General features: G+C 34.4%; 1 protein-coding gene across 1 annotated transcript in view; it reads left to right on the top strand.

Moving 5' to 3' along the window:
* Positions 1-8,099, top strand: part of LOC103596536 (probable phospholipid-transporting ATPase VD) — a gene marked incomplete at its 3' end in the record, with an annotated part of 54,018 nt that extends 45,919 nt beyond the window's left edge. The window contains exons 4-7 of the mRNA XM_008580176.1: positions 6,669-6,775; positions 7,062-7,193; positions 7,599-7,726; positions 7,847-8,099. Coding sequence (XP_008578398.1) covers positions 6,669-6,775; positions 7,062-7,193; positions 7,599-7,726; positions 7,847-8,099 — 620 coding nt within the window. The remainder of the gene's footprint in view (positions 1-6,668; positions 6,776-7,061; positions 7,194-7,598; positions 7,727-7,846) is intronic.
* Between the last annotated feature and the right edge of the window lie 5,306 nt (positions 8,100-13,405).

Raw genomic sequence — 13,405 nt, 5'->3', positions numbered from 1 at the left:
AGTTTTTATGGCTATTTGGAAGACAGTGGGGGAATGAGGCAGACCTTCTTAACATTTGTTGCTGGCATTGTATGAAAATGGTTCTTAATTGGCTGATATGACATGCTAGCATTCAAATTCCCTCATTTTACTCTAAGAAAAATGCTTCATGGAGCGTAATAAATGCCGTAAGTCTGAGAAGTTTGATGTCAATTTAAGGCAAATCAATCTCAAATGATCTGTCTTTCCTTTAAAAAGATGTATAAAATAGGCAAATATACTTTAAAAAGGAATAAAATTTGCCATTCTCCTTTTAGGGATTAGCTGCACCAGACTCAGGACTGTTTTAAGTAATATTTTTATTCAGTGATAATTAGAGGTGTTAATGTGGTTGTATAATGATTTTTTAAATGTTATGTCTGGGTGTTCTATTTCATTGTTTTTGTGTTTTCTCTAATTATTTATCCTATCTGCCTGATGGGAAGCTCCCTGAGGGTGGGTGACATGTCTTCTGCACTTATGGATCCTTGGTACCTGACCACAGAGCAGCGTGCAGGAATTGCTCTGTATGTGAATAAACCCATCAAATGTTCATTTAAATTTTATTCCAGAATTCCACTCAATTGCTCTGTATATGAATAAACCCATCAAATGTTCATTTAAATTTTATTCCAGAATTCCACTCAATTGCTCTGTATATGAATAAACCCATCAAATGTTCATTTAAATTTTATTCCAGAATTCCACTCAATTGCTCTGTATATGAATAAACCCATCAAATGTTCATTTAAATTTTATTCCAGAATTCCACTCAATTGCTCTGTATATGAATAAACCCATCAAATGTTCATTTAAATTTTATTCCAGAATTCCACTCAATTGCTCTGTATATGAATAAACCCATCAAATGTTCATTTAAATTTTATTCCAGAATTCCACTCAATTGCTCTGTATATGAATAAACCCATCAAATGTTCATTTAAATTTTATTCCAGAATTCCACTCAATTGCTCTGTATATGAATAAACCCATCAAATGTTCATTTAAATTTTATTCCAGAATTCCACTCAATTGCTCTGTATATGAATAAACCCATCAAATGTTCATTTAAATTTTATTCCAGAATTCCACTCAATTGCTCTGTATATGAATAAACCCATCAAATGTTCATTTAAATTTTATTCCAGAATTCCACTCAATTGCTCTGTATATGAATAAACCCATCAAATGTTCATTTAAATTTTATTCCAGAATTCCACTCAATTGCTCTGTATATGAATAAACCCATCAAATGTTCATTTAAATTTTATTCCAGAATTCCACTCAATTGCTCTGTATATGAATAAACCCATCAAATGTTCATTTAAATTTTATTCCAGAATTCCACTCAATTGCTCTGTATATGAATAAACCCATCAAATGTTCATTTAAATTTTTGGAGTTCAAACACTTCAGTCTGGCAATCATATTTTTTTGGAACTGAATTAAAGGAACCTAGCAATTATATTTTGCAATTTGGAAAATTATTTTGCAATAGATATAATCACCAGCTTATTTATTTGCATAAGCTTAGATTTTATCTTATGTTTTGTTGATCCTTGTTTCTAAACTCTGTATTTATATACCAAAGCTTTTTAAGACTTCTGTAGCTTCTCATGCCACATAACTTCTAGACCCTTCACAGTGCTATGCTCAGGGAAGCAAGAACTTTGAAGTTATATTGACATGAATTTGAATGAATCCCAGCTCTGCCATTAGTTATTGTGTGTCTTTAGGCAAGTCAATTAAATACTTTATTTCTCAATTTCTTTATCTTAAAATGGAAGTGATGACATCTCCTTCATAGTATTGTTGTAAGACTCAAATGAAGTAATTTATGTTAAAACATGTGCCTAAGGAATTGTCTTATGTTTTAACAATTTCTACATTTGTGTATGTTACATAATACAGATAATTTACCAGAAGAGTAACGCATGTGTATAATTTTTAAACAAATAAATGGAGGTACATGTTCAAAAAAAATAAAAATAAAAATAAAAATAAAACATGTGCCTAAATATCAGTTTTTCTTCCCTTTCTCCAGAGGTACTTGAGATGAAGTATCTTAAAATTAAATAGTCCTTTTTTTTTTTACCTGAACTACTATTAAGTCAGGTTCCTTCATTTTATATTTGTAAACCAAAAAATGTTTTAGTCTACTAATACTCTTCAGTAAATTTTATCTGGTCACATTGGGCCCATCTTTATACCTATGGATTTTATTTAGGTACATTGTGATTGAAATGTCTCTCAGCTCACACTCATGGTCCCTTAGTAAGCACTCCTGTATCCTAAGATATTGGTAAAAACTCTGCACAACTTGAAATTCTGTTGTTCTGCTAAATACCTACTTTGAAGCTGATATCAGTTGATTAATCAGCATGCTTTGTGTTCAGTTAGGGGTGAGTGCTCCAGAATCATATGAACTTGATTTTAATCCTGGTCTAAACACCTTCTTGCTTTGAGAATTTGGCAAATTCCTGATCCTCTTTATGTCACTCTTTCCTCATCTGTTAGTTAGGCCTAATTATAGAACCTACCTCATGGAGTTATAAAGAAGAAACTAGTTAATATATTTAGAATACATAATATGGATTCTAGTACATCAAAAGAACTCCATAGGTATTAATTATTAGCAAATCAAATCATAGGATCATATAACTCACATTTTCCGTATGTTTGCTGTGATGTACATATTAATATTTTATGAGACATATCAATATCAATATCATTTATTGATATATCAATATCATTTATTATTATCATTTTTGTATACCTCATTTTGTAAGGTATACAAAAATCTGTATAAAAATAAAAGAAATGAGATAAGGTTGACATGGCTTGGTCTTAGTGAATCCATACCTTATTGAAGCTGTGTTCTATAAAGGTATTTTGCTTCCTTGCTCATTGGTTTCATAAAGCATTCTAAAATTATCTGCTTAATCCATTAGAGAATTTTGTAAGATATTGAGGTCCAGCTTATCTTTACATTTTTATTTATAAAATTATTTTTATTTATAAAGTTTGGCTGAAATCAAATGCATATGTGCTCCAGGTATTCACATATATATTTAATTTCAGAAACTACCTATATGGTTAAAGACCACCAGCAAAGGTTTTTTTAGTTTTCCAGTTTTATTGATAGATAAGTGTTTATGGTATGAGTAGAAGCTCTCTTCTGGAGTGTACTGCATAGATTCTAATAAATAATTCAGAAATTCCTATCATCTGCAGATATTTATTAATGCTCTAGGACCATCCTGATACTAGTTATGAATCCCACAGTTATGCATATACTTTTCTTCATCTGGGACATTTATGATATAAAATTTATGGCCTTAGTACTATCTTAAGAATTGGTGAAAGTGATAACACACTTAAATATCAAGGATTTAATTTTGAATTCTTCTTGTTTTGTAATTTTTTTTTTAAATATCCTGTTGTCCAAATTATCACTTGGTTCTGAGTTCCTGGGCACATGTTTACCTGCCTTTTGGTGGCACCATTTGTGATGGGCTCCTTTGGTGTCAGTTTGCTTCAACATTTGCTGCCTCGCTTTCTGTTTGTTTGTTTGTTTGTTTGTTTGTTTTGTTTTGTTTTGTGACCGGTAAGGTGATCATAACCCTTGGCTTGGTGTCATCCGCACCGCGCTCAGCCAGTGAGCGCACCGGCCATCCCTGTATAGGATCCAAACCAGCGGCCTCGGCACTCTCAGCACTGCTGCGCTCCCAGCGCCGCACTCTCCCGAGTGAGCCATGGGGTCGGCCCTGCCTTGCTTTCTGAATAGCGTGATCTGACTGCTAAAGTGGTCTTCTTCCTGGAATCCTCAGAACCTGCCTTCCCTAGTGATTGCACTGGCCATGGTCTGCTGTGTTGATGTCTATATTGGCACCTAGCCTCAGCAATTAGCAGGGAAACATTGAATAAGAGAATCAGCCCAGGTAGATACAGTGATTTTCTGTGGAATTGTGTTGATCCATTGAACTAGCTCCTTATACTTTTCCTGCTTTGTGGCCTGTTTTAAAAAAATCAACAAAAATTGAGCTGCTCAAGCTCACTGTCCATTTGATGCTTTCTCTGATTTTCTTACTCTCAGGTAGAACTGTCATCCTCCTTATTTGTGTCCACATTGTATATTGAATATCAGATTTCTATCATAATAACTATCATATTTTTATTACTATTACATATTTCTATGTCAATCATATCCTCTTAGACCCCAGGAGCCAGGACTGTGTAATGTTTATTTTTCTACTTCCAGCATCTGGGTGAGAGTGCTGGGCACATAGTAGTTAGGTGTTACATGGATTCTTGGGTGGATGACAACTGTAGGTGATAGTCAGTGTTCCATATGAAACTCTGAAGGTTCTACACCCTAAATGCCAAATATCATATACAACCATCAGGTGCAGAACATGTTTAGGGTTTGCAGCAAGTGCAATCAAAATAGAAGTTGGACTTTGGTCTAATGATGGTAACCTAGAGTGATGTAATTGTGAAAAATGATACCAAGGGAAAAAAATCTCAATACTTGCTAAGGAATTTTGGATAGTTTAATATGTTAAATCCGTTCCTATAAGGACTCTAGCAATAACAAATGCCACATTGTTAGGCATTTGGATTGTTAGGATTGGCTGGTGCCTGCCTGGTAATGCTATGTGTAAATGCTGGGACTTAATCTCCTCATCTGTAAAGCTAAGAAATTGAATTAGATTAAGCTCAAGGATACTTCTTGCTCTGACCATCTCTTTGTACATAAACCTGTATATATGAAGGAATGTCAACATGTACTCGTTAGAAGAAAGTGCTTTGCAAATTATGGGAATGAAATGACAAATCTGTTTTCCTCTTTCTTTGTAGTACGAAATCTTCTTTGAAGAGTTTTTATTTTCTTGTCTTCATACCATCTGCAATCTCAATTGCAGATACCAAAGATAGAAGATATATTGACAATTTTTATACGTGTAAGAAAGAAGCAACTACTTATAGACTGAAGTTTATTGCTTAAACAGCAACCTAATTTTAATGTGGAAATTAAGACAGTTTCAAATATGAAAAACATTACTTTCTGTGATGTTCCAGTGATTTTGTTTTGTATTTTTGCCACTATAGTATTCCAGTGATTTTGTTCTGTATTTTTGCCACTATAGTAACTTCATCAAATAATTACTTTGATAAATTTTTAAGTGTTTATTACAGAAAACTTCAAACATGCAGAAGTGGAAAGAAAAGTATAATGAACACCCATTTGCCTTCACCCAGCTTAAATATTTCACAATTTTGCCAACTTTGTTTCAACTGCCCTCCCACTTCTTTTCTCACCCCCACATTACATAATTTCACTGTAAATACTGCGCTACGTACTTATAGCAGGTAAAGACTTAAAAAATCCCTAAGCATGACACCATTATCACACCTAACGAAACTAAGAACAATTCCTTAATACCATCTAATACCAAATTTTGTACAAATTTCTCCAATCATCTCAAAAAAGTTTTTTTAGTAGTTGTTTTATTCTAGCAGAGATACCATTATCACACCTAACGAAACTAAGAACAATTCCTTAATACCATCTAATACCAAATTTTGTTCAAATTTCTCCAATCATCTCAAAAAAGTTTTTTTAGTAGTTGTTTTATTCTAGCAGAGAAAAAAAAAAAGGTCTGTATTGCATTTGGTTGATGTGTGTCTAAATTCTCTCTCCCAAGAAATTATGTCATCAGCTTATAGAATTCACCACATCCTAGGTGGAGCTGATTGCCTCTTCCTTGTGTTGAGCTGCCCCTCTCTCAGTACCGCCCTCCTCCATGCTATTCATTTGTTGAATAACCCAGGTTATTTTGCCTACAGAATTTATCACATTTTAGATTTAGCCAACTGCTTCCTTGTGGTGATGTTTAACATGCTTCTCTGGCCCTCTTATGGTCTGTAAACTGTCAAGGAGCACTTTCAGAATCTGATGAAAGAAATAGATTCTCTTCCTAGAAAATAATAAACATATATGTGCACATCCATATATACATGTATAAAATATTACATACAATTTCAAAGGCTTCACAGATCCTCTAAAGCCACAGTCCCCAGGTTGAAATGCCCTGGTAGAGTCTTGATAGGTGCCTGAAGGGTCATGATTTCCTTTTCCATAAATCAGGAGGCCTGTGATGTCTCTTTGTCCTATTGTAAGATTGGTGGGGTTAGCCTTACCCTTTCATTAAAAAGCTCCCCATCAGTCTTTCACCTAATGATTTTAGCAGCCATGAATTGTCATTGCCTGGAATGATTCTTGATTGCATCTAGGTTGAAAATGGCAATTTTCTAATTCTATAGAGAATTTTCCCTCATCAACTACTAATTTACCCTAAATACAGTTTGTGTTAGAAAAGCAGGTCCTTATTTATAGTATTTTTGAGTTTTTGTATTAATAGAAGTTGACAAACAATGACTAGTAGAAAACAATGGTAGTTAGAAACTTGTTACATCTTTTTCCTAGCCAAAGCAGGTAACTGAAACCAAATGGGCCAGATTTGAGAACTTTCCTGTTAACTGCCTAACATTATTCGAAGTCAAGAACACTAAAGAACCATGGTTTTTATTTTTATATTCCCACTTTTGCTATTTAAAAATAAAACTATATGCTGTCTTTCTTATAGAGAACATTCCAACAAAGAACGTGTGGGTCTCAGTAAAGAAAATTTATTGCTTAGAGGATGCACCATTAGAAACACAGAGGCTGTTGTGGGCATTGTGGTTTATGCAGGTTGGTTTTACCTCTAATTTTCATCATTGTCTCTTCTGTGCTTTTCTCCAAGTTAACATTTTTCATTTACTCAAAATGCAACCTACAGAACCAAAAAGAAAGTTTTTCCTTGATAAATTTAATCTTGGTCTCTGTTTTTCTAAATGGATCACAAAAGCACACGAAACTAACAAAATATATTGTGTAACTACATTTTATTAAATTGTCTGCCAGAGAGACTTTTAAATATGATATCTGCAAGCTGGCTTTAATTTGTACATTCTGACCTATTTCGTTTCCTGTGTAGGCCATGAAACCAAAGCAATGCTGAACAACAGTGGACCACGGTATAAACGCAGTAAATTAGAAAGAAGAGCAAACACAGATGTCCTCTGGTGTGTACTGCTTCTGATTATAATGTGTTTAACTGGTGCATTAGGTAGGTAAAATTTTATTATTTGCTGACATTTCAGCAACATATTAATTTAACATTTTTCAAAATGATATTTATGAATGTTTGACTTAAAGAGCTTTTAGGGAGCTTTTATTTGTCAATTTTTTTTTTTCTTCATGTCCTTATCTCTCTTATCCGTTGGCCTGAAAAACATTAACATTGACTATATCCACTTACACTTTGCCACAGTACTGAAGGGACCTGGGAAGAGATTTAAAGAGAGAGAGACAGGAGAATGTGTAGCCTCTTGAATTTGAATATATTTTCAAAAAGAGATAATTGGTGTTTCACCAAAATAAATACTCTCATCCCTCCTTCTTTAGGAATAACATTCTGTTTTTGCATAATACACATGTAGCATTCTTTTGACGTTTGTGAATTTTTTGAAAGGTCATGGAATCTGGTTGAGCAGATACGAAAACATACACTTTTTTAATATCCCCGAGCCTGATGGACGTACTATATCACCAGTGTTAGCAGGATTTTATATGTTTTGGACCATGATCATTTTGTTACAGGTAATTTCTATCAAGCTTATCATAGAATTTTAAGATCTTTGCTACTTACCCAGTTATATTTGGTTTTCATCCTTTCTTTAACATATTTTAAAGTTTTTAAAATTGTACGGTTCTTCTTAGGTCCTGATTCCCATTTCTCTCTATGTTTCCATTGAAATTGTGAAGCTTGGGCAAATATATTTCATTCAAAGTGATGTGGATTTCTACAGTGAGAAAATGGATTCTACTGTTCAGTGCCGAGCCCTGAATATCACCGAGGATCTTGGACAGATTCAGTACCTATTTTCCGATAAGACAGGAACTCTCACTGAGAATAAGATGGTTTTTCGAAGATGTAGTGTGGCAGGATTTGATTATTGCCATGAAGAAAATGGTGAGTTCTGAGTTTCTACAGAAACCGACCTTAACATTGGTCTCTTTTTTTGTATCCCCTTAAATGCCTGATAATTCTGGCAAAGAAGTGCTATATTTAAGCATTGAGTAATTAATTCAACCACATCAGCTTTATGCTTCACTGTTGTCCCTTCAAAAGTTAGTAGGCAAAAGTCAAGGAGTCTACTGCCATGGTTTCTTTAAAAGTAAAATAAATTACCAGTGAAAGTAGAAGGAAGGGATTTGGGGAGTGATGGTGATAATGCACTTACAGATCCTTTCGAGAATCTGATGAAACTGTGGACCATCTCTCTGAAATATATTTCGAAAATAATTCTAAAAAGACTACAGGCTTCTTCTAGCCCACCATTTGGCCCCTAGATATTCACTGATGCTTGCTTAAGAACCCCTAGTTTAAGAATAAGTAAGATTCTTACTGAACTTCTGATTCTAAGGAAGTAAATTTGTAAGTTCCACATTTTCTTTAAAGTGAATCTTATTAATTTTGTTATTTATAGAAGTGCTCCTGTAGAGATAATTCAGAGAAGCATACAAAACAAATTAAAAGCCCTACTCTCTACAGGTTAACCACCATTAGCAATCTGGTTAATATATAACCATCCATTTCCTTATGCATATTTCTCTATATGTGAGCATACATATTTACAATTTTTTTCTTTTATGAGTTAGAACATGTTGTATTACTATTTTACAATTTGTTCTTTTATTCAACAATATCTGGATTTTTTTCTAAGTCATTTCATAACTTAACATTAAGAGCATAGTCTTTCACTGTATGTAGTCAAGCTTAATTTGCTATGTTTAGTGGTAGCCACACAGTTTGCTAATATAAAAATACTGGCAGTTAACATCACTTATTCATTCAACAAATATTTTGTGAACTCCTAAGATTGTGGCATGAGTCCCTGATCTCATGTAGCTTAGAGTTAACAGCAAGGAAATACATAATCAAGATTAAAAATTATGATAGATAAATAAAAGAAAATTCAGCATGCAGTATGCATCTTTGTACATATATGTTTGTGAAGTTGTTTTTATAAGATACATTTTCCACTAAAATATCATGCTAATTTACATTCTCTCAACCCAGAAAACTACTGCCTGTTTTTCACACCCAGCCATAATGGGCTGAAGTTGCACTTTTTAATCTGTGTGATTTTTATAGACACAATTGGACCTTCATTGTCTTAATATGTCTGTGATTAGTGATGAAGTGTTTAACTTTTGATATGTTTATTGGCCATTTGAATTTCCTTGGTAAATTGATTGTGTTCTTTTCCTGTTTTTCAAATGGGTTTTTCTTGTTCTTAGTAATGTGGAGGAGAGTTTTCTCTATTAAGGGCAGGGTTGATGTTCAAGTCTATGCATTAGTATAGGTTGTTTGTGGCCAGTGTCTGTTTTCACTTGTGCACTGGTTTTGAACCAGTTGTTAAATAATTTGAATATCAACCCTGATGTTATATTATACTTTTATATGTGGCAAACATGAGAGTACTTCAAAAAGTTGGTGGAAAAAATAGAATTAAAAGGATAATACAAATCTTTCCATGAACATTTTTTCTTTTTTCTTTTTTTTTGGTGGCTGGCCGGTATGGGGATCCAAACCTTTGACCTTGGAGTTGTAACATTGTGCTCTAACCAACTGAGCTAACAGGCCAACCTCTCCAAAAACTTTTTGACTTCTCGTATTTTCCTGGTTCATCATTTATCACTGTATTAGTTTTCTACTGCTGCATAAAAAATCACCACAAACTTACTGGCTTAAAACAATACAAATATGCTGCCTCATGGTTTTTGTGAGTTAGGAACTGGGGTACGGGATAGATTCCTCATCTGCTCAGGGTCTCCCACCAGGCTGAAAAATCTAGGTGTCAGCTAGGACTGTGATCTTATCTTCTTAGCTCACTGGTATTTGGCAGAATTCAGTGTCTTGAGTTGTAGGATTGAGGTCCCATTTTCTTGCTGGCTGTCATCCTGGGACTATTTGCAGCTCCTAGAGGTTGCCCACCAGTTCCTGCCATATACCTTCTCCACCACATAAGTTTCCTTCTTCAAGGCCAGCAACAGAATCTCTCTTTGAATCTCTCTAACTTCAGGGAATTCCTAGCTCCTTGTTCAAGGACTAACTTGGGATAATCTTCTTTTAGATTTACTCAGTGTCAACTGTTAGGCACTTGATTACAGCTGCAAAATCCCACCTTCGCCATATAGCATAATTTAATCACAGAATTAAATCCATCATATTCACAAGGTGTATATACCAGGGGGCAAGAATCTTGGGTATCATCTTAGAATTCTGCTTACCACAGTCTATAAACTTCGCTTTGGGTGTCTCTTCTCATCGGAAAATTTTATATTTTTATTAAAGAAATTTGTCAGTTATTGTGAATATTATTGTAAATATTCATAATATTGTGAATATTATTGTAAATATTCACAATATTATGAATATTATAATTTCTGCCAGTAGTGTCAAGCATAGACATCCCACCTTTCCCCAAATTGTTAAAAAATATTATATTATATTTTCTCCTAGGTACATGTATTTTTAAGCCTGCTTTTGTTAGCTATGAGTGTGAAGGATAAAATATTAAGCATTAATCACATAATCACTGTATACATGTAAAAAATAGCTAGTCATACTGGATATGATGACATTTTGCATTATGTTTTATCTTCTATTCTAGTATTTTTACTACAGAAGCAATATTATAGAAAATTGAGATAAGCCAAAAGAGAAATATTTAAAAGTCATCAATAACCCCCATCAAACAGAGTCAATCACTGTTAGCATTTTAGTGCATTTCTTAATCTTTTTTATGTACATATTAATGTATATGTTTTTTAAACAAAAATGGCATCACAGTGTGCTTTTACCTTTACAGCTGTTTTTCTTAAGACTTCATTATGACTACCTGTCCATTCTCTCCTTGTTCTTCTAATGGTTACATTTTAGTGCACCGTAAGAATTTCCATTATTTATGTAACTAATTCTCCATTAATTTTTAAGCGGTCAACAGTCATTTGCTGTGATAAATAATGCTATATATAGCTAAACTTCTATAGCTCATTTGTTAGGGAGTTTCAGGAAATGTCTTTCAGTAGTAATGTTTCATAAAATACACAGTGGGAAGCACAGCATTGTTTTTTGTATTTATAGCACTTAGGAAATTTTATATTTTCAACATACACAAAAACTAATACTAGTCCTCTCCTACCCTAGTCCCTGAACATATGCATTCTTACTCAAGTGAGTGCTTCTCTTCTATACCCTCTTATGCAGAGAAGATACCAAGAGACTGGGTATCAAATGCTGTCCTGATTGCACTATAATTGATAAGATACCTGTTTGAGAACCACCGAGTATTGAGCTACCTCTAGAAGGTGCTGACTTTGCTATGAAAAGTACTCTACATAGACACATCCAGAGCTTCTGATCTCTTTTATGCAGTGGTTTAAAAACAAGTGCATGTGTACACACACACACACACACACGTGAAGATGGGGGTAATGGTAGGGACCAGTTCTCTCCAGAACTTAATTCTGAAAGCTGTTATTTTCACTGTAATGAAAAGTATTCAACAGTATATCTGTGTTTTAATGGCCAGTCCTTCAGGGTTTCTAGCAAAAATGTTTCCTAGGAGATAATTACCGTAGAGAATATTGCTGCTTGGAAATAACCCCTTACACATATGCAATTGAACTAAACACATCTGACAACACCATTATTTGTTTTAAAACCTTGCAACTTAGAAGTGTGGTCCATGTACAAGCAGCATCAGCAACACCTGGGTAATATTAGAAATGCAGAACCTCAGGCCCGTCTTCAGAGACTCAATATTCTGTTGTGTAATTTATTTAACTATTTTGCTGTTGTTGGACTTTTCAGCTGTTTGGTACATACCACCTTTTTAAATCTCTGAACCTAAATTGTACTTCACAATTTATCCACCATTATTATACTATCTCCCAACATTCAACTTATTTTTCGTTGGTTTTACTTGATTCCTTCATTCTTATCAAAATTTCCATAAACCCCATTTTCTTCACTTAATATATTAGACATTCATCTCAGGTTTGAGTCAATATAAGCAGGTGTTATAATTTCACTTGGGTCTTTACTAAAAATACTGAATAAGACAGGACCATGGGCAGAACTCCCCATTAGAACTTTCTCTTGGTTGATATTAACCACTTAAGGGAAAGGAAACTTACATTTTTTTACTATTACAGTCTTTGCACTTTAGAAATTGACATTAATAGAGGTTATATCACATAAATTCAAGTCTGGCTGTAACCAAAGCCCACTTTAATCGTATGTTATATTTAGCTTTATAGTTAGTCTTAATAAGTCTTGACATCTTTTTCTTCTTGATGTCTTTTTCTTTTTCTTCTTTGTGATTATCTTGGCCAGAAGTCAGCAAACTCTGGTCCACAGGGCAAATTTGGCCCACTGCCTGTTTTGGTAAATAAAATTTTATTACAGCACAGCCATGCCTTTTTTTAATGTACTGTCTATGGTTGTGTTTTTGTTATGAAAGCAGAACTCAGTGGTTAGGACAAAGACTGTAGGGCCTGTAACTCTAAAGTATTTACTATTTGGCCCTTTATAGAAAAAGTTTCCCAACCCCTAGGTCTTGGTTATTCTAGGTCCTTTGTATATGTATGTTTTTAAAATCCTGCTGTAGGGCCGGCCTGGTGGATTGGGAAGCGCGGCGGCGCTCCCGCCCGAGGGTTCGGATCCCACATACAGACCGGTTCCAGTTCGCTCACTGGTTGAGCGAGGCGCGGGAGCAACGCCGAGGGTTGCAATCCCGTTGCCGGTCCCCGGTCCAGTACGGGGGCAACACTGAGGGTTGCGATCCGTTGCCGGACATGGAAAAAAGACAAAAAAAAAAAAAAGAAAAGTATGATAAACTTTGTTCCATACTCTCATGCCCACTTCTCCCAGATATCAAGTAGTGCAGGTAATCGGCCATTTACAGGTTACTGGGTGTTTGAGGAAGGGAATAGGAAATGAAGACAGATTAGGGATTAAACAAGGAAGAAAAATAAGTACTTTGGTATCTAACCCAGTACCTACCTTTAGAAACAGAGAGATTACAGACTTTGTATATTTTCTCTTACGGGTCAGAAGGCAAGAATTCCTACCCCACTTTGAGGCATTCATGGAGCTAATTAAGCCTACAAAAAGTAAATATTAAACATCTTCATCATCATTTGGGTAAATTTTGTTTACCAGTATGATAATACACCTTTGCTTCTCATACCCAGTTTTCATAAAGT

Source organism: Galeopterus variegatus, unplaced genomic scaffold (assembly GCF_000696425.1).
Source record: "Galeopterus variegatus unplaced genomic scaffold, G_variegatus-3.0.2 Scaffold2041, whole genome shotgun sequence".
NCBI classification, from domain to species: domain Eukaryota; kingdom Metazoa; phylum Chordata; class Mammalia; order Dermoptera; family Cynocephalidae; genus Galeopterus; species Galeopterus variegatus.
Note: the sequence above shows the minus strand (reverse complement) of the source record. Positions and strands in the feature narration are given on the sequence as shown.